The 27,295-nt window shown below is 42.0% G+C and overlaps 1 protein-coding gene across 1 annotated transcript in view; it reads left to right on the forward strand.

Moving 5' to 3' along the window:
- rnf150a (ring finger protein 150a) overlaps nt 1-11,854 on the forward strand; it is a gene marked incomplete at its 5' end in the record, with an annotated part of 177,022 nt that extends 165,168 nt beyond the window's left edge. The window contains one exon of the mRNA XM_084317982.1: nt 11,307-11,854. Within this exon, the coding sequence (XP_084174108.1) occupies nt 11,307-11,425 (119 nt within the window). The 3' untranslated portion in view covers nt 11,426-11,854. The remainder of the gene's footprint in view (nt 1-11,306) is intronic.
- Between the last annotated feature and the right edge of the window lie 15,441 nt (nt 11,855-27,295).

Here is a 27,295-nt window from a genome sequence, read left to right on the forward strand (position 1 = left end):
TCGCGGCAGCTCTAAGTGCAGCATGTTTGAGAGTGCTCCCTTGACTGAGAGGATGGCTAGAGGATGGCCGGAACCACAAGAACTTTTATTAAACATTCTATTAAACATTCTGATATTTCCGCGGGTCTCGTGCAGTGGTCTCGTGCCACTGTCAACTAAAGCGAGCACTCGGAAGACACGCACCGTTTGACAGTGATATGCGCACTGACAGTCGGCGCAGTTGACATTTTCCAAGTGGGGGAAAATAAATCCTTTTCGTCCTGACCAGTGCATGTGAGCGGATCGGAGCGTGAGCGGCGCGGGGCGCGGAGCGGCCGGTTTTGACGTGAGCGAGGAGTGGGTTTTAAAATGAGTCGGCGCGACGTCCGGAGCGAGAGTTCTCCTCCGCTCCAATCCACTCCAGGCCGCTCACAGTGGTTTAACACTGATGTAATAATATACATGCAGTACAATGCCAAAGCAACAGATGGCGATGTACAAACATGAAGGCCATTTTCAACCAATGAGAAGGGTGAACCTGTGATATCATGTTCAGGCTTCACTCCTCCTCCTTCACTCACTCCTTAGAAAAAGTATCGACGCCATTGTTGTTGACGTTAGCTTACATGCTAACGTTAATGGCAGCGACCATAGCATTGTGGCTCGGCTAGCCTATCATCGCTTAGTAGAGCTAGTGAATGGATAAACAATGTTATTTAACATTGCAGAATGGGTACAATTACAATGCGGCTCAATACAAACAATTGTTAAGGGGCCCAGGGGGTGTAGACTGTTGTAGTTTGAGCTAATTTACACCATGCTCCAAAAAAAAAAAAAAAAAAACTGCCGAGCGATCTGGCGCGGGGAGCGGGGAGCGCTCGATTCAAGGTGAGCGGGGAGCGAGCGGAGAGCGACTTGGGGGCGGGGTCAACATGAGCGATTAGCGGAGCGGACCAAGCTTTAAAGAGCGAAGAGCGGATTTCTCGGCCGCGCCGATCCGCTCACGTGGCCTGGTCCTGACTGTGTCCCGGCCCCGTGGAGGATTTTTCTTCATCCCAAATACATATTTTATTTCCCCCGGGACGACGGGACGGTGTTAGTCTCAAGCCCTGTCGTCGTATACCATTATCGATCCCCAGGTACTGGTTCAAATGTGAACGGTACCCAACCCTAACTGTTCAAAACTAAACGTCCCATTAAACTAAATAGTTCAGATAGCTCCTGATATCAATGTCTTATAACACTGAGTCGATGCATATTCGAGCTGAGGGCACGCTGAATATAGTCAATAGGGTCCAGCTGCAGCGCCGGAGAATCCTGGCCGTAGCTGGAGGCTACAGTATAGGGTCCAGCTGCAGCTCCGGAGAATCCTGGCCGTAGCTGGAGGCTACTCGAGTACACACAGACAGTGGAGCTGGTTGCATATAGCGAGCATTTTGACTTGTTGCGTGGTGGCGATGTCTCGCAGATAATACAACTACAAGTATGATTGTATAATATATATATTTTATTAAAAAAAATTATATAAAATTATTTTTTTAATTTTTTTTTAAATCAAAAACAATCGATATAAATAATGGTAACATTGTTATTTAAAAATGTGCCCCTAAAAAATTTTTTTTGCCCCTAAATTTCTCATTTAGGGGCAAGTGTGCCCCTAGTGAAAAAGCTTAGCGTACAGCCCTGTACATGGTTTGACATGGTTGTACAATGACGGTAGTCACAAATGCAATGCAAGACAGTTGTAGGCAGCAGATAAGAGAGAGACAGGTTACTGTGGTGCAGAGTTCAGTGAGATGACAGCTGAGGGGAAGAAGCTGTTCCTGAACCTGCTGGTTCTAGACATGAGATTATTATAGCGCCTTCCAGAGGGGAGGAGGGCAAACAGTCTGTGGTTCGAATGAGAGATGTCCCTGAATATACTGTGTGCATTCCGCTCAGACAATGTTTGTGCTGGATAGTCTCAAGTGTAGGGAGTGGTGTATCTGTGATGCGTTGGGATGGTTTTCTCACCAGCCTCTTCAGTGCTTTCTGGTCCAAGGCAGAGCAGATGTGCACTGCCCCTTGGTAGTTGAATCATATGAATGACCTCTCTCAGCTGATGCAAGTGAATGCGCTCCTACAGTGATTGTATTAGGGCTGACCCCTATTAATCGATTAGTCGACTAATCGGTCGAAAGGGGCCGTAGTCGACTGGCCAACCTCTTAGTCGAATATAATAAAAAAAATAATAATAATAATAATATTTTTTTATTTATTTTTTTAATAATTTCTTTCAAAAGAAAAGAGGCATAGAAGCGTGGCTAACGCTAATGGCACACATACCAGAGGCTAACTGCCTACGAAAACAGGCACAGAGGCACTGAAAGAGGATTTCACCCATCTAATGAACACACTATACTAGACAAATATCAAGATGTATCCATCAGTGGACCAATTGCATGCTTTTGCAGAGGACAAGAAGCCTTCAGTCGACTCCTTCAGACATTAAGCTACCAATAGTCGACTAACGGCAAATTTTGGCCAATCCTAGTCGACCATCCAAATCCTTAGTCGGGGACAGCCCTAGATTGTATTATGGCTCCTGCTGTTCTGTGACCAGCCTGTAGCAGCCAGGAGTGTGATTGTTGTCAGACCAGGGTGTTAGATTCTGATCAATCAGCCCGTATCACGTCTTCGTCTGTTTGGCTTGTGTTATCATCTCTCCATCCACTGACCCTGCGTTGTGTTTATTTCTTGGACGTCTTCACATACTGGCTGATACAATCTTTGTCATCCCCCTTTAATGCAATCCGCAAGCATAAGAATGCACCACCTTCGTAAGAATTCGACACTCGACAGCGTAATACCTTTCTCGGAAAAGCGTTGTTTATTCCATAAACAAAACCTCATAATCAGATGGGAACCAATTCGTATTGTCCTTGAAAAGTATATTCTGATGATCTCTCCTCTCACCCCGCTCGGGGGTCCTCGCGGCCTGGTGGTTATTCCAAAAGCCTGTCGTCGTGGCACTTCTCTAGTGCTGCCTTTCCCCCCCCCCCTCTCTGTGATGGGAGGAGGGAGCCGTCTCAAAGTCTCTGATGGTTCCTCTTCTGTGTGGTTCGTTTCTCAGTCTGGCTTACACCCGGAAGGAACCTCTTCTGGTTACTATGTGCCGCTGCCATGACAACTGCTTTAACCTTTAAACACATTTTAAGCGTCTGTTTCATTAATGTCAAACCTCTCTCTGACCATTGTGCCTGCGGCGGTTCTTATCAGTTGTTGTGTTCTGATGGAATGCAAACATTCTGCTCGCTGCTAACACTGACTGCCTCTTGCCTCTAGACCGCTATTCTAACCGTCACCATGCACAGCTGCCTTTCTGACCTGGCACCGTTAGATGCTGTCATCTCTCCCCCAATCTATACATCACATACATTGAAAAACACCGATTTCTCTCAAGGGTTTATACTGGACTCCGAAGACTGGATCCCAGTGGAATGGGAGGGAGGGAGGTGTGTTCTCTCTCTTTCTGTCTTTTATTTTTTATCTCCAAACCCATCCTCCCTCTATCTCCAACCCCATCCACCCTCTGTGTTTCACAGACAGTTAGCATACGTACGCTCTCTACATCTAATGCCTGCCCTTAATCTGATTAATCTATCAAATCTGTCTCAACCTTGCATAGTGAATTGAACAGAAGGAGTCCATCGGATCTGAAATTCAACCTGAATAGTTCTTCTTAGTCAGTACAGGGGGCCAATCCGGAAAAGTGCTTCCGTTAACACTTTTGCTGCCATGTTTGGGTAGAAGCTGTCAACATATTTTTTTGGTAAGAGGGGACCTATGTAAGATGTTCTAGGGTGGTTGACAAGTTTGAAAAATTATTTTGTGACTTTTAGAGGACATTTCAGGCCAATTTTTCAGATTGCCTACCCGAAATGACATGCCACAATAAATATAGAATATCTCCCCAATCACAAGGGCCATATAGATAATCCTGGTATCAAAAGAAAGGTGACAGCAATGGGATGGCTGCAGAAGTGTCAGAATGTAAATGGATGTTACTGTGTCAGAGAAAATAGAGCTAGACCATTGAAAAAAAGTCCAAAATTCAATTTCCGCCTAAAAGAAAACATGTTTTTAGAGTGAATATCAGCTTGGTAACATGAGATAGTAGCCCAAATAATTAAGGAATCATGACTCCAATGTATGCTAGGTACTTTTGCCAAGTTAGAGCACAGTAATTTGATACAGTGCAATACTACACAGGTTATGTCCAAGCGGAAATCTATATGATTCTCGAAGTGACCTTTCGTGCTAATGCTTTTTGACTTTTTCTTTTCTTGATCCACTTTTTCTCCTTTTTTCTGTTTTTCTCCCATCCCAATTTAGTCGTGCCAATTACCCCCTCCCCTGTCCTGATCGTTGCTCGCATGTGCCCCCCACTGGTCGGTCGTAGGGAGGGTTGAAAAATCTATCGCATGTCCCCTCCGATACATGCAGTCAGCCAGCCACTTCTTTTCACCTGCCAGCCCGGACTCTCATTAGCGAGGTGTAACGTGTGGGAGGCTCACACTACCCTCGACATCTCCTGTCCTTGCTGTGCAGGCGCCCTGACCGACCTGTAGGAGTCACTGTTTACAACGACCAGATTACCACCCATCGACTCCCCTCCCACTGACTCTGCCAATTGAGTCAGTATGACGGCCGGACCAAGCCGGAGGCAACGCTGACAGCCGGATTCGATACCGGTGTCTCACGCGTTGGTGACGAGCGCTTAGACCGCTGCGCCACCCAGCCGCCCCGCTTTTTGACTTTTTAATGTTGTATTTTGACAATACACTTGGATACCATGATAAGACAAAATATTTTTGTGGATTACTGAGGATCATCTTCCCAGTAATGGAACCATTGTATGTATACAAAATATTACATACAACATAAATAAAAACTAAAACAATAAAATGTATCCAGTGTTAGGGTCGGAAGGAACCAGAGCAACTCAGGGGTTAGGCATGTTCAAGCCAAAATGTGTGTTTATTTGGAAGAGGGAGGGACATTTCTGGGACGTGTATGGTGCAACTCGAATTCTGGATATGAAATGTGTCCCTGACCATGTGTATGAGTGCAAAGCGTGTGTAGTGCATATTGTGTGCAGAATGGGAATGTTGGAAGTGTTGTTAGTGTGCGTGTAGGCTATGGCGTGAGACCAGGTGTAGTCAAGGCAGCATGGGGCACTAGAATCCTGGGCCCTCATTTATCAAATTGACGTACGCACAGATATGTGCGTAACCCGTGCGTACGATCATTTCTAAGCAAAGTGTGGGATTCATCAATTTGAACTTGTGCTTGACTTTGTGCGTATATTTAAGCACAGGTCGGACCATGCGTAGGTGGCGCCGGTGGTAGAATATTTTCACAACGCGGAAATAAGCACGGACTGTGCTCTGCGTAACTCAACTCGTTATTATTTTGCGCATATATTGCAGAAATACGGGAACGTTTTGATTATATTTAAAAGGCTTTGCCATTGTTAAACGTAATAAGTGGAACCCCGAAGCTGTAAGCAGAATACAAGTCATATGAACACCCACGATATAAAAACGCATTGCAATTAGAACAGACAGAGGTTATTTGTTGAGTGTATGTGTATACAAAACCCTTGCAATAAATGTGTCTTATGAATGAAAAGCATACATGCTCTGGACACAGAGCATATATCGTGTGGGTGATATTACAGAATTTCACTTATTTAGTTTTACAATGTCAAAGCCTAAATCAAAACGTTCCCGTATTTCTGCAATCTATGCGCAAAATAATAACGAGTTGAGTTCTAACAAAGAACGTATTACATGCTGGTAGGCTGATAGAGTAAACTATGATATGAATATGATATGATCATATAAATACTGGTCCGTCCGCGAGGATATCGAGGACTCGGATAGCCATTAAGCCATTTGAGAATATAGGCGGCCTATAGCCTATACATATTATTTAATGTTTTCATAAGCGTAAAGATACAACAGCTAGATTAATGATCAAGTTAGTTTACTGTATGCAGGCTTCGCAGGGCTGTGTGTTATATATGCGCAAGTTACTGTTGCATAATGTAGGCTGGCTGCTATTATATGTAATTCATAGGCTACCTAATACAACAAAATGGATTGTATCATATGCCTCTACACACATTATATTATACACATCATATTATATCTTGGTTCGGCAGCGCCTCTGTGAACAATCTCTCAGAGTTTGCTCCATCAATAAACGCGCATTTTGGCTGATAATGTGCCGGTGGCCGGAGTCTCATTCAGGCCTAATTGTATTTAATTCAATTGTAATGTTATTACTGGGGTATCTAAAACATCACAATGTAGATCAGGGTTATCCACTGAAGCCATAATGACTCTGATCAGAACCACGGGCTCATGACGAGCGCACACAATAGGCATTGTAGAGCGCAGAGTTGGCGTGCTGAAATTGATTTAATTTCAGTCATTACAGTGCTTAATGTCGGGTCATCTCTTGTCATTTATTTCTGTCAATGTGCTGGTTCTGTAGCAGGACTGGGTCAGTCAACATCCTTGGCTGCCGGCGCACCGAAGATTATACGTTCAAGTTCGGTTGGACCTCGGTGATCCATCTCGCTCTCAGTGAAGTCTCTCAGAGTTCGCTTGGGTTAGTCCACTTTTCCACATTTCATGGGGGTGTGCCATTACCGTATATGGTTAATCGGGGCGGTTCTGGTATGCAAATACGTGAAAGTGTGCACGAGCCTCAGCGTAGGACCAAGGTGATATTTATCATGACAGGTGTGCGTAGGACCTGTGTACGCACGTGTGATGAATCCCGTTTTTTTTGTGCGTGCACACATTCTAAATTCTGTGCTTAATTATGGAAATAGAACATTTTCTACGTCACGTTGATGAATGAGGGCCCTGGTGTCTATGAGGATGAGGACAGGCCCAGGAATCCAATGGGGCACAGGAGACACTGAGGAGGAAAGAGACACAAGGTCAGAATGGCACAACAACTGGATGCATAGCAAGATAATAAACTTGGTAAGTCTAGAATCTCAGGTACATACCGTTAGGACCTAGAAGGCTCTTCAGACTCAAGGTTTGCTGGTTACAGACAGCGATCTGTACGCCCCTGCGCCCTCAGTGCACATGCTGATGTGGAGGGCTGAGCATTTTTTTTCCTGGCTGCCGCACCACAACATCCAGATCAAGATCGGTTTCTTTACCGTTCGTCTCTTGAATGACATTGGAGTTCATGCACCGCGCTGCACAAGCACATCCACACGCCCCACTGCAATACAGTCCTCTTCTGCGACAGAGACACTGTCTGGTACTGCACTGACTTCCACTTTCCTTGCATCCACACACTGTACGCATGTGGATTGTACAGGTTCCTTGGTAAGAAGCATGGGGACCAGCATACCATTCATCATCTGCCAACCACAATTGGTGAGGGCAGTTGTGGATGTGTCACTAGTGACTGTTTCCAAACCCTCGTTTGGTAGTGGGCCCTCTTGAGGTGCATTGACGATGCATCTTCTGTTGGTGGTAATGTAACATTACAACATTGGCTTTAAGTTTTCGAAAGAGTGCAGCAAACTTCTTGTATCGAGTTGCTGGTTGACTTAAGGTCATAGAGCTTACATATGAACTGTTCTGCCAAAGATAGGGAAGTGGTACTTGGTACTTCATCCTCACCAAAGTTGTGGAGAAGATGCGGGTACTGCTGGAACACTTTCCATGCTGTCCTTTTTCCAATTCTGGTTAACTAGCTTGTATTATCACATCCAGTGATGGCATGAAATGCCAACAGACCATCGAGCATCTCATTTGGTAGTGTGATTTGATGGACTTTGATGTAGCGTGGTTTGTTAGCTGTTCCTGCTTTCATCCAAACTTCTTGGCTTAGTTGGTTTGCAAATACAAGTAGTAGCAGCAACACATCTGTGTCTCGGCACTGAATGATGAGCCTCTGAAACCCTTTCGTTGTTGCATCAGCTGCATGTACTAGTATGTGTGTATCCGCTTCTTCATGTGTAGCTTGTAGGGGAGATACATCAATCCCAGCTGCTGACGTGACTTTTTCAGGATCCTCAAACCCTCCACTGATAACAATTTCCTCATCATAAAGCTGCAATGATTCTCAAGTTCAGTTGATAGGAAATGGGTAAGGTTGGCTTTGTTTTCATCCATTTCAATGAAGCTATTCCAGTTAGCAGGTAGCTTTACATCTCTACTCACAATTGTGCGAACCTTTCGCTGAGTAGTGCTGTGTTTTGTTCTTGTTCCACTCTTGATAGAGTTTTTTTTTGTACAGATCAAACACTATATCCACTCTGGTGACGTTCCCATGTAGATTAGATGCCACTCTCTGTGTGAACACATCTGCATATTCCCCGAAGGTTGATGCATTTTGAGGTTTTCCCATGGCTCTTACTAAGGCCATTCCATCAATGATGGTGCATGTTCTCATAACAGATGGACTGAGCTCTGTTTCCTTTGCACCAGCTTGTAGTATGGTGGCTAAGTCAGCTTTGTTTGTAGGCCTGAGCACAGAATCTGTTGTGGCAAGTGACAGGGGGACTGCACACAGTTCTTTTTGGAGAAGCTCATCCATGTTGACCTCTCTGCCACTCTCCATGGATACAATGATGCAGCGAAATATATCCCTGTCAGGCTTCACACACTTGGATCTGAGTTGTTCAAGCTTGGTATCTGTGCTGTATAGGCTTGAGAATGTTTTCGGTTTTCTCTTGGTGAGACTGGCGTGGAAATCTGTGTTCGTTGTGCCCAGTCGGTTTTTCACCAACTCAGTAATTGCCAGACTATGCAGCATGTGTAAGGTCATTCAGTATCTCTTCTCAGACAACATCACCAGTTGTCAGGCACACTAAATCATACATATGCTCTTGTTGGAAGACGTTGTATCTCTGGAACTGATCAACAAGTTGAATGACATTGAGATTATCCCTCTTGATTCTTGATTGAAGGCAGTCTTTGTGTGTCTCCTCATCATCGTGTCAGTCCAAACAGGGACCTGGTATCCTCTGCCAAGGATGCACGTTCATTATAGGTGATGGACCAACGATTTCTTGCTGGATCATTTCTAGTGATGCCTATCAATCCTCCAGCAACCTTTCCCGTTTTATTGATGTGTTCAAGGCGAAGGCCGAAAGGCACCTCGTTGAAGCTGTGTTTGGTCTCCTTGGCTACAAAATCACCATCTAGGAAGCCATGGTAGACCTCTGGTGCTGTCTGTGCCTGCTGTTCCATGTCTGCTATGAACACAGCACCCCATCTTGTGTAATGGGTGTGATCATACGCAGCAAACCAAGGCATCATGCTCTTGAAGGCTGACATGTACAGGTTTCCAATCACCACATCTCAGTGCCCGGGTGAACGCAAGGAGAATAGACACAATGTCCATGTACTGTCTCCAGAAGGTAAAGGTTGGCTTGTCTTCATTGGCCTTGTCAAACTGTACAAGGAGATCTTGAATCTCCCCAACTTTCAGCACAAGTTCCTCATAGCATGCTGAAGCTGCTTCCATTTCTCCACTTCCTACCACCCATTAGTTTGAAGTGTATAACTCTTCTGCTTCACTGACATTGCTGCTGTTTTTTGCTGTATCAACCCACAGCACCCCATGTGGTACGCTATGATATTGTTTTACCATTGGTTGATTTTTTTATCAATAGTTAAGATCATACTTTCACATGAGATATATTAAGGGATAATATTACAAAGTTGTTAGAAATTACAGAGCAAATTGTCACTAATTTGGCAGCATTGTGAAAAAATTTCCGATTTTACCACTTACAATGATAGAATGATTAAATGACAAAAAAAATCATTTTCAAATATGTCAACATAGCTAGGCCATGTCTGTTCAATCATTGTTATTGCAACAAAATGGGATTGTCAAGCCAAAAAAAAATATTATACCGTTTGTACCGAATATAAGACAGGGTTTCTTTTCCTGGAACAAATCAGAAAAAGGGGTATTGTCTTATTTTCGTGGTCTAGACTGTCAAATGTCATTATACATTCACAGATTGCTCTAAACGAGTGTTCCCCAAGCGAGTCACCGTCTTTCTCTCTGTATCTCCCTCTCTTTCTCACACATGCACACACGCACACACCAAACAAATTGCACCTTTATTCATTGCAATTTGATGCACCCTAATATATATATATATATAATATATATTAGGGGCTGACCCCGATTAGTCCAATAGTCGACTAATCGATCTAAAGGAGCCGTAGTCGACTGCCAACCTCTTAGTTGAATGGGAAAAAAAATATTATAATTTATTTTTATTTCAATTTTTTTTGTCATTCTTTCCAAAAGAAAAGAGGCCTAGAAGCGTGGCTAACGCTAATGGCATGCATACCAGAGGCTAACTGCCTAAGAAAACCGGCACAGAGGCACTGAAAGAGGATTTCACCCATCTAATGAACACACTAGACTAGGCAAATATCTAGATGTATCCATCAGTGGACCAATTGCATGCTTTCGCAGAGGACAAGAAGCCTTCAGTCGACTCCTTCAGACATTAAGCACCCCCACAGATGGAATGAAAAAGAAAAAGTTTAATACAAATATTTATATTTTTTTTTATATATATATATATCGGCACATTTTGGTGACTACAAGTCGACTATACAAATCCTTAGTCGGGGACAGCCCTAATATATATTATGATGAGTCTGGTGGTGTTCAGACTCGTCACAGGTCAAAAACAAACAAATTCAATGTCCACACAAGTGCAATATCAATCAATACGAATATTTATTGATTGACAGGCAGAATAATAGTACGATGGGCAAATAGAATGGTCGTAATACAGTCCGATGGTCAAAACACAAAAACAGGCTCTCGTACAAAAAAGGGATTGTTCAATACTCGGAGTAGTCGTCCGGTCTAGGGTCAGTACACACGGGGGTTTCTCATTCAGTTTACGGTCCAGTACACAATGAACACCTTCTCACCTTCACCTCTCCTCACTACCTCTCACCTCGCAAAACTCTGTACAACAACAATCTCTCTCTACAATAACTACAAAACTACTACAATAACTCCAACCTCACCTCCACTCAACTCAACACTCTATCCTAGTGTATTTGTAGTGTGTGTGTCTGGGGTGTGTGCATGTGAGAAGTGGGTGAACTAATGGTGCACAGGTGTGTTCTATCAGTACTAATCAGCTACCTAATTGTTTCCACTCCTTCCGTGGCAGTAATATCTCCCATCCTTCACATATCCATGAGAGGGGGGTTGATACTGTATATATGTCACCCATTCTCCTCTCCTCTCCCCTTCAGGTGAGTACCAGCCCCCACTGAGCAGCACCTCGGACAGCTCCCTCATCATGGCCGTGGAGGTGGGCATGTCCGAGGTGGAGCTGTCAGCGGAGCCGCAATGGAACGAGGTAAAATCCTGAGAGCCAATCGGAGCAAAGCGAGAAGTGCAAGTCGCCACAGAGAAGAGGACCTGGGGAAACAGGACCAACTGCTCAGGGACCTCCAGAGACTCAGTGGATCTTTGGCCCCCTGATGGAAGAGCGGTTTCACAGAAGAAAGAGGCAATGGAGCATCATTCTGTCATACCAAAAACTAAAAAGATTCCTCCTGTGCCACTGGACACTTGCTCGTTGTCCGACTGCAGTTACACCTCCCACCCTCCTTTTATACTCCCATGTTAGTTTGACTGCCATGGCAATCAACTAGACGGCCAGTCACAGTACAGTACTCACAGTTGGCTGCTGGTGACAGCCTGCTATCAAACGTCCAGTTGTTGTACCCCTAATGCTTTAATTTTCTTAAAGCTGCCATCTGGAATCAGCTAAACTGCCATGATAGTTTGGGGTATGTCAGGGTACTTCTGGCAGCCCGTACCTTGCTGCTGCTCACTGCTTGGGCAGGAGAGTAGCAGGGCATCCCCACTTCCAGATGGCTGCTTTTGTGTATTATGTGACTGACGATTTGATTTTCTACGAGATCACTGCCAACATATTCCAGAACAATCTTTACACCTAGTTATTTATTATATGAATATATATGGAAATTATAGAGCCTATTACAGCATTTTTCCTTGAGTGTCAAAACAATTGGTGTGTATTCCCACTGCCTCCAGCCTCGGGGGACATATTATTACCCCATTGAAAACTTGAAGCTTATTATTTTATTATTTTTACACAATCTCTCTATTCAAGTGGTTGACTATGTATGCACACTTCACACACACTACAATTTCTGAATCTCTAATTGCAACTTCCTGTAAGTTATTTTTGTGAGGAGTTTGTGAGTATAGTGCTCTTTCCACCTAAATGGTTCTGAAGTTCTGTAACTTTTTGGTTGAACGAAATAAGCAAAATATGAGCTAAGTTGAATCTGTCCTCGCCTGTCGACAACTATGCCGTAGCTTGCCACCACCACCATCGCAGTAATGCGGTTTTGAAGCGATGTCACCCCGCTGCCTGTTTTCAACCTGCTACTGATAGGCCTAGCACAGGTATCGCAACACGACAACAACAGTGGTGATTGTTTCACTGTTAACACATTGTGTGCCGGCCGGATATGACGAATTATCATCTTCAAATAAACGCTAGATTATCGAGAGTATTTGTGTTCTTATGCACGATACAAAAGCGGGCTGAAAAATCATTTATTCGTGCCGCGCTCAGCGCCTAACGCCACACACACATGTTGTGAACGCTGTGAAACTCTGATTAATCCAAAACTGGTAACATAGAGTCCTTACCTCAGATCAGATGTTCTGCAAAAAGATTAATCCAATTCCTGATCGCAGTAATAGTAAAATGTGGACCGGAGTTTTTTTTTCTGATGCAAGTCCCATCGACTCCAATCCAATGATGTGCAATACCATCCGGGAGACGATAGGGGGCGGTATTTGCCCTTTTCGAGCTCAGAGCCATTCCCAATGATAACGTCAGGCTGGATGGATGAAAAATGAATGGATATCGCTAATAAAATAAATAACGAGAACTCGTTATTGGCAACCAACGCATGGCGAGTTAGGACGAGAAATCTCGTTGTTGGCAACCAAAGTGTTAAAGAGGAACAGATGTCGACTTAACTCGAGTGACGTCATCCACTTACCAAGCCAACTGGTAGCGTAGGGTGAAGGTGTCCATCAACGAGCACTGTGTTTTCTGTGTCGAGCGTTTTTCAATTATATGTTACTGTATTTTATAATCGCTGTCGTTGTCATAATTCATCCCTGACCGGATGCATTCGATTTGTGTCGGCTTGTGATAACTGACGGGTTAGTTGACACTAGGGCTGTCCCCGACTAAGGATTTGGATGGTCGACTAGGATTAGCAAAAATTTGCCGTTAGTCGACTATTGGTCGACTTAAAAAAAATTATATTTTTTATTTTATTTTATTTTATTTTTTCATTTGGGCTGTGGGGGGTGCTTAATGTCTGAAGGAGTCGTGCCATTAGCGTTAGCCACGCTTCTAGGCTTATTTTCTTTTTGAAAGAATGATACAAAAAAAAAAAAAAAAAAATATATATATATATATATATTATAATTTTTATTTTATTTATTATATTAGACTAAGAGGTTGGCCAGTCGACTACGGCCCCTTTCGACCGATTAGTTGATTAATAGGGGTCAGCCCTAGTTGACACATACTGAGGGGTGATTGGGTGTCAGACACACCCACGTTAGATGGACAATAGCGCAGTCATGTTGCATGTTCTGGAAATTCAAAGGCACTTTTATTGAGAAATGGAATCTTATGGAATACAAGGGCCATTTGATAGCGTTATATGGCAAACTCCCCATTTAAATATTGTTTTGGTAGAAGACGAAAATGTAATTTCCTGACAAATTAAGATGCATTGAAACGGGCGGCTATCTTTTTCCTCTTTGGGAAGTTGATTCTTAACTCATTGACCGCTGTTTTCCCATCTCTACTCAATGGCGCCAGCGTTATTGACCATATTAGCGATGTTTGCGGACCCATTGTGTGTTCTGTATTATAGCTATGGAGACAATAGTATGGCTCATTTGACGGGCATTGTTTATAGTCCTACACTGACTAACCAGTTAATTTCTACATACTTTTGTTTGTGCGCTATTCCATGCTAAACATCACCCCTTTCCAAAAGAATCCAGTCTTTTTTCCTAGATTGCAAGATATGACGTGGTATGCATTATGCCCAAATTGTTCGAGTTGCTCGCCTGAAACTCCAAATATTTCCAAATCAAAGGTATATTCACAAAATCATCATTGGGGGGGGGGGGGGGGGGGGGGTCGTTTTACCTAGAAACTGCGATCGTTACCAAAAGCATGTTTTAGGTCCGGTAAAATATGACACTGTGATCGGTACAAAAGCATGCTTTAGGTTATAAAAATACCAGCAGGTTACCTAAAATAGACCTTACCTCAGTCAGAAGGTACTCCAAAATGAATAAATCCCAGTCGTCCCATTGCGATCGCAATTACTCGTGTATATTGGGCATGGCTATCTCATAAGGGAAACAATAGGTTTGAGGCATCAAATCTCAGACCGATTGCTATGTCCTGATCCACTTTGAGGGGGAAGCAGCCGGAGGTAACTCAGTCCTGGAAGACGACTGATATCCCCAGTTCAAAAGGTAGGCGATACTCCCACTTGGCGGGATTCGATCGTCATTGCAATTTTAACGTAGGCAGCTGTGCCAGGGAGACACAGGCAGCTTCGAGCGAGTGTTTAGAATGGGGATCAAAGGAAAAAGTCTACTCATTTTTGGCGTTCAAGCGTTGGCGACGAAACACGAGTATACTCGTTTTTGGCGCCCAATGAGTTAATAAATGGCATTATTTTTGTATGAAAATAAAATAATTTCTAAGAATTTAATTAAAATGTAGGTAAATGTTTACATTGGAGGAATAATTGAGTTGAGAACCTTTGACTTGAAGATTGGGTCATCCATTAACTCAATGGACGCCATACCCGAATAAAGTCGGGTTAACTCGCCGATGCTTGAGCGCCAAACCCGAGAAAAGTCGGGTTTTCATCGTTATTTCTTTTATTCGATATTTCCATTCATTATCCATCCAGGGAGCCTGGTGTCATCATAGGGAATGAGTCTGAGATCGCAAAAGTGCAATACCGGCCGCATCCTACCAGGTGGCGGTATCGAGCACCCTTTGAAACCTTGTGTCCTGGGCTGTGCGTCGATTATATGGGTCCGGGTCGGCTATTTTTCTCCGGGCAAGGGAAGCGGTTATAACGCTCGGATTGAGAAGAATCGAGTACTCCCGATCCATGTTCTGTGGTGGATTATGTTGGCGACACGATGGACATCAATACTTGGAATGGCGATCAGATAATTGGAATATTCTTTTTGGGGTACATCCTAGTCAAGGTAAGGGCTATATGATATCAATCTTGTGTTGATCGAAGAATGTCTTCATTGCAATGTAACGCTAGTCCATAACGTATTCCATTGGTGACAATCAAAGCATCAAAAAATTACCCCCCCCACCCTTCATGCATTCATGATGGAACATAATACCTATCATATGCATTTGATTTTTTCAATTGTAGCGTGTGTAGTGACGAAACGCCAATGCATTTAGTATAATACACGTTGCGGGCTATTACCAGCCTCCAAGGAATTACCCTAGACCGCTCTAAAACCATACTTATATTCACCACGGTATAAAATGGGAATGTATGGATGACATTTTTTTTTCTTTTTCACATATTGAACGATAGATACTCGATGTCAAATGGGCCATATTATTGTATCCATAGCTATAATATAAAATATAGTTATAGCCCTGCAAACACCGCCACATATTCCTATACTTTAGAACGCTGGCCTTTTAACCAAACATTACACATATCCCTCTGGCGCTGATTGAGTTAAAGTAATTGGGAGAATTAGCCTCAAGAGCTTCCATTTTGCTGTTCCATTGTAATCCTGTCTCGTAAATTGATTTCCTTAATTACTCCTCACGACATACTAAACAAATGGTCCACATTACGTAAGAAGCTTATCTGATTTGTTTATCTGATTTATCTCAAACTGGGAGTTGTTTCATTTCATCCGAAGATAACTTGCATGTTTCAAAAGAGTTTCACTGCTTCAGGCCCCTGTGGAATTCTCCACTAGTGTTCCTACAGTAACAACATTCCTTACAACATCTCAAAAACCAAAACCCATGTGCAAGTGTTCTTTTTCTTTTCCATGGACTGAAAAGACAAATCGGATAGGCTTCTTAAAATAAATTATTGGACTTATTGGACCTACATTACATTTACATTACATTTTATATTTAGTCATTTAGCTGACGCTTTTATCCAACGCGATTTACAAGTTCTGTACGACAAGTCATCAAGTCAAGTCAAGAGTTTTAATTGTCACGGCATACAGGTATACAATGAAATGCGGGTGGTCTTGCCCGCAACGATGTGCAATACAGTGGTACAACATATAATAGAATAAAAAAATGAAAAAACAACATTGTGCAGTAAACAGGTAACAGGTAACATGGAGTGACATCTCGGTATCTGTACATAGTTATTTACAGAGCATATGGGACATGCTAGTTAGCTTTGGTAGTGCAATACACTGTTCCTGTTATTCTAATTTAAAGTGTCCTTTCCTTTGGCCATAAGTGTGCGTGTGTGCGACATGAGTGTGTGCCCGCTCATGTTAAAGTGTTAAGTGGCTGCTTGTGTGTGAGCGTGCACATCGTGCGTGTCGTGTGTGTGTTCATGTGTGCTTGTGTGTGGATAGTTCAATGTTCTGAGCACTCAATGTTCATTGTTCATGGCTCTGATGGCCTGGGGGAAGAAGCTGAGCCTAAGCCGCTCTGTCCTAGTAGCTGGGGTTCGCAGGCGTCTGCCTGACCTCAGCAGCTGAAACAGGCTGTTATTGGGGTGGTGAGGGTCTTTCATTATCCTGCAGGCTCTGGATTTGCACCTCTTGTTGTATAGAACCTGCAGGGGGGGTAGTGCAATACCCGTGGTACGCTCGGCTGAGCGCACCACTCTCTGTAGGGCCTTCTTGTCCTGTGCCGTGCTGTTTCCATACCAGGCAGTGATGTTTCCGGTCAGGATGCTCTCTACAGCTCTCTACAGCTCTCTACAGTCATCAGGAGGGGTACAACTCTATCAGCTGAGTAACAATGTTCATCAAAGTGTTGCGTGCTACAGTAGGTTAGTTTATTAGGACAAGTGCATGACAGTAAGGTTAGTTAGGGTTAGATTTTTTTTTAATTTTTTTTATTTCAGATAATGGTTGAAGAAGTGCGTCTTTAGTCGACGGCGAAATATTGGACGGGTTTCCGCTGTCCTAACTGGGGTGGGTAGTTCATTCCACCATTGTGGGGCAAGGACTGAGAATAGGCCACTTCGCTTTGATGACCCTCCCGGAGCTTGGATAGGAGTAGGTCTGAGGCGGCCAGAAGATGCAGAGCGTAGGGGTCTTGAGGGTGTGTAGTTGACCTTCCACTCAAACATCCTGACATATTATATTTCGTTTTTTACCTTTTATGAAACACAATCCCAGGGAACCAGCGCTTCAGAGCAAACACTGAATGGAATTTCACAGGCGGTTTTCTCTTACAATCATTGTTTCCCTTATGTCATTGTGCAGCCACCTGCGACCCAGTTACATAATAAGCACATGTCCAGACCTCCCCCACCTCTTGTCATGCGGTTGAAGGACTACAAAATGTATGGGTGAATGTTTAAATTTCTTACCACAGCTTTGGTATTGGGTACATTGTAAATTATATATTTTTATTGTGTGGTGGTGTTAGAATATATATTTTGGCTGTAGCAACTTGATAGGGATGGGGCTTTTCACAGTGGATGCACACAGTCCGCAGTTAATTGGACCCCGAAAAATGCTTTATTGACAAACAGGACAGACCATTCTGTCATAATGACCTTTTCAAATACGACTGTACATAAGCTACTATGTCAACCTCTGATTGAAAATCCCAGTTTACGACAGGTGCTGCTACACCTATGTCTGAATGAATGAATGAATGAAAACTTTATTTAACAGATTGCAGAATGGGTACAATACAGTACGGCTCAATACATACAATTGTTAAGGGGATGCAGACCTGAGAAAGACGTGTGTCTTGTTTCCATCAGGGTCCCCCATTTTCAATTCATATAGACATATATGACATACATGACATACAGATAGTCAGTACTGCTACATCTATACATTTATGACATACCAGATTTGCAAATACAGTACTTTTTGTGATACAGAAGGAGTCAAGAAAAGGGAGTATATACATTTGACGTAGAAACTGTACATTGGAGGAGGTTTGGTGGGGGGGGTTGGGTACATTGGGATATTGACAACCATACTGGGTAATTTACATTGGAGGTGGTTGGGGGGGGGGGGCGGGGGGCACACTGTATAAACAAGTAACACTGTACATTGAGGGGGGGGGGAGGAGACACTGTACAAACAAACACAATTGTACATTGAACTATTGACAAAACCATACTAGGTAAATGACTGTACATTGGAGGGGGTTGGGTTAGGATATTTACAGGGGCCAGTGTTGAATTGCAGTCTCCCGTAGGTGTCCCTTGAGAGAGGTTTTGAAAGTGGGTAGTGATCCACATTCCTTTACAGCTTTGGGTAGGGCGTTCCACATTGATGTGGCATAATTGCGAAACGTGTTTAGTCCCTTATTTGAGCCGAATCTGGGTTTAACATGATTTGTGGAGCTCCCTCTGGTGTTGTGATCGTGGTATTCACTGACCTTTGGGAAGTATTTTGACATGTACATGGGTACCTTGGTCGTGTAGTGTATCTTGTAGACCAGGCCCATTGCAAGTTGTTGTACTCTGTCGTCTACTCTAAGCCATCCTAGGTTGTCAAAGTGGGCAGGGGTGAGGTGGGTTCTAGGAGTAAGGTCAAGCAGTAGTCTGACCAGTTTGTTTTGAGATGTTTGTAATTTTGTTTTTAGCGCCTTTGAGGTGCTTTGGTACCATGAGGTGCAAGCATAGTCGTAGTACCCCTGAATGAGTGCTCCTGCCAGAGTCTTCAGGGTGTTCTTGTTTACCAGAGAGGAGATCCGGTACAAGAATCGAGTTCTAAAGCTCTTGGTAGCATTGTGTGCACTTTTATGAATGTACATTTCCTGTTAGCCTACATGAGGTTGGTTTGAAGGCCAGTGTTTACCTCAAGATGCAGGTTTACCAAGTTAGATATAAAGGAAAAAGTAATACCTGATGCTTCAAATAAAAAATTTAGGCCTATATCAGTTCTCATACCAAGTGATGATCCTTCATTATGAGAAACGGTTAGAAGTTTTATGATAATTTATTACCTACACGTAATCCTGCTTTTTGAAACCCCTCCCATGTTTGGAGACTGCTTAGTCTGTTAGATTAGATCTGTTTACCTCTTATCTATAGTAGCTCTCTAAGCCCTCTAAGTTGTTGATAATGAGGTGGTGTACGAATGCTTTGGTATTCTTGCCAGCCCATTAGAAAGATGCAGATACATAAATGCCAAGCAGCCTAATATGGGCTGTCTGGCCTCTCTCATCCTCTACTCTTTACAACTGCTGCCAGCATTACCCAGGATTCTCCCATATTCAAGTAAAATCTTTGATACGATTCCAATCCTTTTTCAATTGGCTTCAGTAGGACAAATTGGTACACATGGGAAATCTCCCAACTTGGCGTTGGCTGATGTGTGTGTCCTCTTCCTCTCATATTTACACACTTGTATACTCTCTCTTTCTGTCCATTTGTATGGATTGCAGGACTGACAACATACTGTAAGTCAAAATAATTAAGCTTTAGGAATAATTGCCTTTTCGTACGTTGTTGGTTTTGATAAAAATATGATGTGCATGATGGAACGTATTTGTGTGATGTCAAGGCCTTGAATAGCTTCCTCTTACAAGGGCAAGTTGAATTGATTTCAACTTGCGGTAGGTAATCTTCTCAAAGTTTGGTCTGTTTACAGAGTTTGGGTCCAGTGATTAGTAGTTATATCTTTGTAACGATGACAAATAAATAAACCAGCCTGAAATAGAATTCCATATAATTCCTACAAACATTTGAAAACAAACCTGCAGTGTACTTGTAGTGAAATAGTTAATGCACTTTTTAATAATATACTAATACAAATTTTCATCAATAACAATGTTTAATTTCTGATACAGCCTAAGTGTAATAGAACCGATCCTTCCTCTTTTTCTTCTCTCTTTTCAATAATTTTTGTTCTCTCCTTTGTCACATTTACTTATCTGGTTGTATGAACCTTCCTATAATGCACTTTATCACTCCGGGGAAAAGGGGTGTGGTTAATACATTGAACGAAAGCATCTTTAATGTACAGGTTTTTTTAAATGAGGGCTACAGAATTGAAATTGGCACATGAATGAATTGTTGCTTTGTGTTGGGTGGGGGGGGGGTTATTTTACCAAGATTTGGTATACAATACCAATAGAATTTTTTGTAATATAGAGGAAATTGTATGTTAAACAGTGTTTATATACAATTGTATTCCTGTACCATGTTGCATGTGTAAGAGTGTTAATGATTGTGAGTTACAATAAATTCGATTTACTTTTTTTTCAAACTTTGGTGAAGCTGTCTTTACTTTTGAGTTTCTCATACATAAAATCCAGTGGACATAGGCCTCATATTCATAACTCATGGTGTATTTGAATTTGACACATCTTCTGAACTGAAACCTTCTGAGAAATAACTTGCAGTTGTATTGTTAATCAGCATCATTTGGAAATATAAATGTTATATATACATATTTATAGTGCACAACCTGTACTGTCTTTACCGTTAATGTACACATCACAGAATCATAGTGTTTAGATGAAGACATTTGAATGATTTGATGATCATCAGAAAAACAGACATAAAACAGACTTACACTCTCAAAAAGAGTGTGTTCATATAACTGTGTTGTCCTTGTAGATATGTGTTAAAAACATGACTTGCTATTATTAATGTGTTTTGTTTTTCCACACATGTTTTTTTGTGATACTGGGTAGGATTCTTAGTCAGAAGAGTACACAGCCTGACTCATCGATGTATTATAAAATGGACTTTGTGTACAGGGAACTAGGACAAGTCATGCCATCTGGTAAGGAAGCTTTGGACCACTTCCCTACCAGATGTCAGATGTTTTGCTTTACTAACATAATATACACAAAATATTTCTGAATTCATACATTACACTTTTTACTGTTTATTGCACTGTTGTTTTTATTGGATTCTATTATATGTTGTACCACTGTATTTTTATTGGATTCTATTATATGTTGTACCACTGTATTGCACATCGTCGCGGGCAAGACCAGCCGCATTTCATTGTATACCTGTATGCCGTGACAATTAAAACTCTTGACTTGACTTGACTTGACTTGACTTACACATGAAGTCAAGTCAAGAGTTTTATTTGTCACAGCATACAAGCATACATTGAAATGTGGGGGGTCTGCCCGCAACGATTGTGCAATAATACAATAATGCAATAATACAATGATACAATAATAAGAATCCATTAGGATGAGAATAAGACATGTGTGCAATAATACAAGTAATAAGAATAAGACATAATGGGTATATGTACATGAAGTTTACAAAAAGCATGGTAAGACATGCTAGGTCCTGCGATAGTGCAATACACTGTTAGCTACGGATGAGGCACTGGGTCTTATGTACACTACTATACAATCTACAGTTATACTATGTGTCCTTATGCTAGCTTGCTATCCATCTGTTTACTATACAAGAACCACTCCCGTTCTTGTTTTTAAAGTGACCTTTCATTGTGTAAAGTGACCATGAGTGTGTGTGTGTGTGTGTGTGTGTGTGTGTGTGTGTGTGTGTGTGTGTGTGTGTGTGTGTGTGTGTGTGTGTGTGTTCATGCTAAAGTGACTGCTAGTGTGTGAGCGTATACAGTGTGTGTGCTTGTGTGTGGAGAGTTCAGTGTTCAAGACTGATGGCCTGGGGGAAGAAGCTGAACCGAAGTCTCTCTGTCCTAGTTGCTGGTGTTCGCAGGCGTTTGCCTGGCCGCAGCAGCTTCAACAGGCTGTTGTTGGGGTGGTGAGGGTCTTTCATTATTCTGCAGGCTCTGGATCTTGAAACATCTTTTGGTGCTATATGGCACCTATCCTTAAAAGTTCTATTTATGGCACCCTTTTCAAATGGTACTACTGTATATGGCACTATTAGAGGTGCCATATAGAACATTTAATAATAGGTGCCATAATGCACCAAAATATGTTCCCCTATGATTATGAGCCAAAGGACATTCTTGGGACTTCTATCCAAAGCACTTTACAACTTATGCCTCACATTCACTCACACACTGATGGCAGAGGCAACCATGCAAAGTGCAAACCTGCTCATTGGGTGCCATATTTTCTGTTTTCTGAACAGACAAAATATCCTACTTCAGGTCTGTTTTCAGCTGACATTAAATAACACCATAAACAGTTTATTATCTTGTGATCTTGGCTCTTTCCTGTTACAACAACTAGAAATGTCTTCTGACAGCTGGTCATTGCTTTTATAACTTTGCATGGCACTGAGAGGTCTTGTTTATACAAAAGCCTGTTCTACTTTAAGAAACAGCCTCACATAATGGTAACTTCCTGTTACCCTTGTATTGAATACAACAGATACTACACTATCCTGTTGTCCAATAGCCAGGGCTTATGTCTCCTTAGCTCATCAACTAGTATTTCCTGTTATCTATCTGTATGTGATAGATCATTCCAGGAAGCTGATGCATCAAAAGGCAGCCTTTTCAGATTGAACTTGTGGGACCTTTACTGCAAGCCAATCATTTGAGCCAGTCAGATAAGGTCCATCATTTCAATCTAGCATCATTGGGATATACGGTGGCAATTTTCCATCAATGGCCTTAAAAACATATACCAACGCCTATTTCACTTCCTTGTAGATTACCTTAGATAGAGGCAAGACTGCTGATTTTTGACAAGTTACTAAAGTGAAATATCCCATTAACTTGGTACTTGGTGTCTCAAGAATTTCTCAAGTAAAAGAGTAGCCCTGTTGATAACCGTTGCTTTCCTAGGAACCTACAAGCACAGATATATAAACAAAAACAAACGTTTTAATTGGCGACAGTCCCTTAGGAGGTAGAGCGGTCATATCATTTCTAAGCAAAGTGTGGGACTTATCAATTTGAACGTGTGCTTGAGATTGTGCGTATATCTACTCACAGCTCAGACCGTGCGTACATTAACCCAGCGGTAGAATAAGAAAACTGCCACATGGAAATAAGCTTTTGTGCATTAGTTTCAACACTGACGTGTTCGGTATGACCCGTAATTCATTATAGTTAATTGTAAAATAGCGACATTAGTGTAATTCTTGTCAAACCCTATAAATAGCATTTGGAATAGGTCTTTCTTTCCGAATGAATGCAGCATGGTTTATCTATATAGTGTTATCGGAATACTACGGAGTGCGCTGACTGCGCTCCATGGGGAGCTGTTTTCAGAGATAGGACAGTATTTGCAGAGAGAACATAATATTAACTAGAATTCGCTACCCGAGACACATTCTCCTTGATTTGTACCGCAATTTGAGACCCAAATTTGAGCGTGTAACAAAACGCACAAATGCCACCCCCATGCATATTCAAGTCCTCTCCACCCTCTGGTCTTTGGCCACCGGCACGGTTCATTGTGATATATTGGAGATGGATCGAGCAATAGACTGTTACTGTACCACCCATGTAGCTATCAAAGCTCCATCACAAATTCAGTTATGTGAATAGAAAGGGATTCCACTCAGTCAATGTTGCGATGCGCATTTGACTGATGCATGTCGTTGCTGGTGACCGTGGGAGGAAGTCATGCATTGTATTGAATTCAATTGTAATGTTATTACTGGGGTATCTGTAATTAAAATATCGCTTAAGTGCAGGTGATCGGAGTTATCCACTGAAGCCATAGTTAATGACTGATCAACTCAACAAATGACCCAACAGGAGTGCAATTATAACGGGCTCACGTGCGAACAAGAGCCTGTTACTGCGCAGTTGGCCTGCTTGTTTGACACGGGGGGGGGGGGGGGGCAGACGCAGAACACCCACCTCCAAACGCGATTAAATATTGTTTAAAATAAAAAGCAAAATACTATTATTTTGTGTCATGTGTGGTATAATTCCCTGCTCAAACTGTTTAGGTCAAAGGCCCCAGGAAGAGGCTGAACTCTGTATAGGACCAGTGCACCACACCCCTTAGATAGGTTCTATTTTCTCCCCAACAGTTAGTTAAGATACATGGGGTTTAGAAGTAATCATATATTGGCAAAACTAGAAAAGAGATCAGTAGGATACATAGGCTTTTTAAAATATCCCAAAAGTAAGGTAATATCGTTTAGATTAAGGCAATTAAAATACTCTGCCAACCTACCCTCTCTGTCTCTGAAAACATTCAATACTAGGTGGTCTGTCTGTTAAAGTGAGGCCCTGAGTTAGAATGGATTAGCATTCCCGTCTTAAAGTTAACTACAGCTGCTCTGTTCCCCCACGGGGGGAACAGGTGAAACAATAGGTTGTGAGTGGCTAGCAGGCCGACTTTAACATTTCAAAGGCTGGCGCTATTGACAAAGTAGACGGGGACAAAAGATGACAGGAGGTGGCACCCAGGCATTGATTAGCAATCTCCCTCAAACCAGTTTGGGCCACAGGATACGAGTTGACCAAATAGCAGACAGACTGGTGATCTCTGACCCTCATATTGCTATTTGGTCCAAAATAGGTAACCATCACTAAAAAAACCTTTTATGTAACTTCATAGGACCGTTTAGAGTTGCTACACAGTAAAATAATATAGACTCCCACAAAGAAAAGAATAAATAGGCTAAAGAAAGCCATTAGACTATTCTCTACTGTTGTAAAGTCTAAATTCTGCCAGTAAATACAGTTAATGTGTAATGTCATTAGAAAACTAAGCTAACATCCAACATAAGGTTATAGAATTAATAAATGCAACAGTATTGTCTTAAAATAGACAATCATCTGGACAAAACTATATTCAACTAACTATAGGTTTCCAATATTCTTGGTTAAAACCACCAATATGACTAAATATAGTTTTATAGCCCCAAGCAAAAACAGGAAAAAGATAACATTCACGATCAAGTATAGTCATTACTAATTCTTAAACTGTTAGACAGTAAAAATAGATACTGGCGTATAAAACGTTAACTAAGTGAAATATAGAATATCCTCTTAGAGATATTAAGCCGGCCTCTTAATTAAAGGTAGTCTAGTCATATGTACCGCCGGCCCTAATCAAAATGGCCGCGATATGTTTCAACCAATCAGGATGTAGAGACAAACTCCTCTGACGTAGGGGATCTAGCATATTCCGAGAGGAGGAGTTTAAGCTTTAAAAATAGCAGGCCGGGTAGATAGGAAAGACACGCGTTTTGGAATCATCCATGCACAGGACAACGGCCGGAGGAATCGCTTGAGCTGAGAACGAGAAAACGACTCTCTTTGGCTCTCGGGGCAACAGAGAAAATCTACAGATCGACCACCATCGAGGATCCATCGAAGATCATTATTTTTTATTGTATTTGATTAGTCTAATATTAATGACAAACGGCATAGTGTTTGAAATCATTATATTATTGCATATATTCCTTTTCCATTGAACCAGATCATCCTTGTTCACTTTTGGACTCTGAAATAAAAACGGATCTGAACAGTAGACATTTCTCTTCTCCTCATTGCTGCTTTTTCCTGGGCCGTCCTACAAGACTGTGGTGGTCTTTTTATTAGTAATAGGTTTTAAGGTGAAATTAGAACACAACGCAGAGTAGATGAGATAGAGGATTTTAAGGGGAAATCCTTATTCCCTATTACGATACATGTTTCCAAATAAGATTGGTCACAACGAAATGCTTTCTAGTTAAAAAATTTTGTTGGTTAGAATAGATGACCTCCGTTGAAACTTTACTGAGAGCGAGATTGATCACAGAGGACTCACTCTCAGTGAAGTTTCAAGTCTGCTTAGTCCATTATTCTACATTTCATGGGGGTGTTTCATGACCATACCACACTACAGACTGTTAACCCCTTTCACCCCCTATTCATAATTCATGCAAGTACTCAATCTGGGAAAACATTACTCGTGCCCATCCGTGCCGGGTATGTCTGTCTCTGTGATGCTCAGATCGAGGTGGGCATGGATCAGAGGAAGCTGACCGGCTGGCTGGACGCCATGACGGAGACCACGGTGTCGGTGCAGATCCAACGTTTCCGTGTGGAAGATGGCTTCAGTTAGACTGGTCTAGGTCTGGTTAGGGGTTAGAGGTGGTCTAGGTCTGGTTATACTGATCCGATACCAGTGCATACATAAATTCTTTTTTTAAATAAATTATATTATATAGATTATAAAACTTTTTTTTTTTTTAATTTTTTTTACAGACACTGTTTTATATATACTGTTTTTTAGTAATAACTAGAATGTAATGGTATTTATTCAACAACAGGTGATTGTACAGATTAGTATTAGTATCATTAATTAACAACTAAGCTCAATGAGTTCACCCACGGAAAGGTTGTTGGCACATTTGCACATATGCAGACGATACAGTGTTGTATACATCCAAAAATAATGTAGCACAGATTCAATCAGCCTTACAATCTGACTTTAAGACACTACAGAAATGGCTTGCTGAAAATAAACTAAGACTAAACAAAACCAAATCGTACTTTATGATTTTTGGTACTCGGAAAAAACTGAAGGCAATCGAATCTAAGGCATGCGTTATCTTATGTGCCGATAATACACCTCTGCAAAAAGCTGAACGCATCAAGTATCTGGGAGTATGGCTTGACCCCGAACTCTCATTACATTTCCATATTACCTCTACTGTTATTAAAATGAATCGCAGCATTGGAGCCCTTTATAGAGTTAGACATTGTTTTTCCTTCACTGTTAGAAAGAAACTTGCACAACAACTTATTTTGCCAATAATGGACTATGCTGATGTTGTCTATCAAGCTGCCTCAAAAACCCATTTTATGGTCAAGTGTATATGCTTCCGTGGTGGGGCTCCTGCGCTGGTGAGGGGACGCTGGGCACAGCCGTCCTTTACGCGCGTGCTATGGGTTAGCTAGTTGGCTCTACTCCTATTTTTAGGCAGGGGGGGCCGATTGGTTGATTTGGGGCACTTGTTGGGCGGGTTGATTGCTCCTCTTCTCCTGCCAGTCCTGGAGCTCAATATCTATTACATCCTGTATTCTAATCACCCTTTGAACGTTTTGTTGGGCCTTTCTCGCA

Source organism: Notolepis coatsorum, assembly GCF_963971535.1.
Source record: "Notolepis coatsorum genome assembly, chromosome: 7".
Lineage (NCBI taxonomy): Eukaryota > Metazoa > Chordata > Actinopteri > Aulopiformes > Paralepididae > Notolepis > Notolepis coatsorum.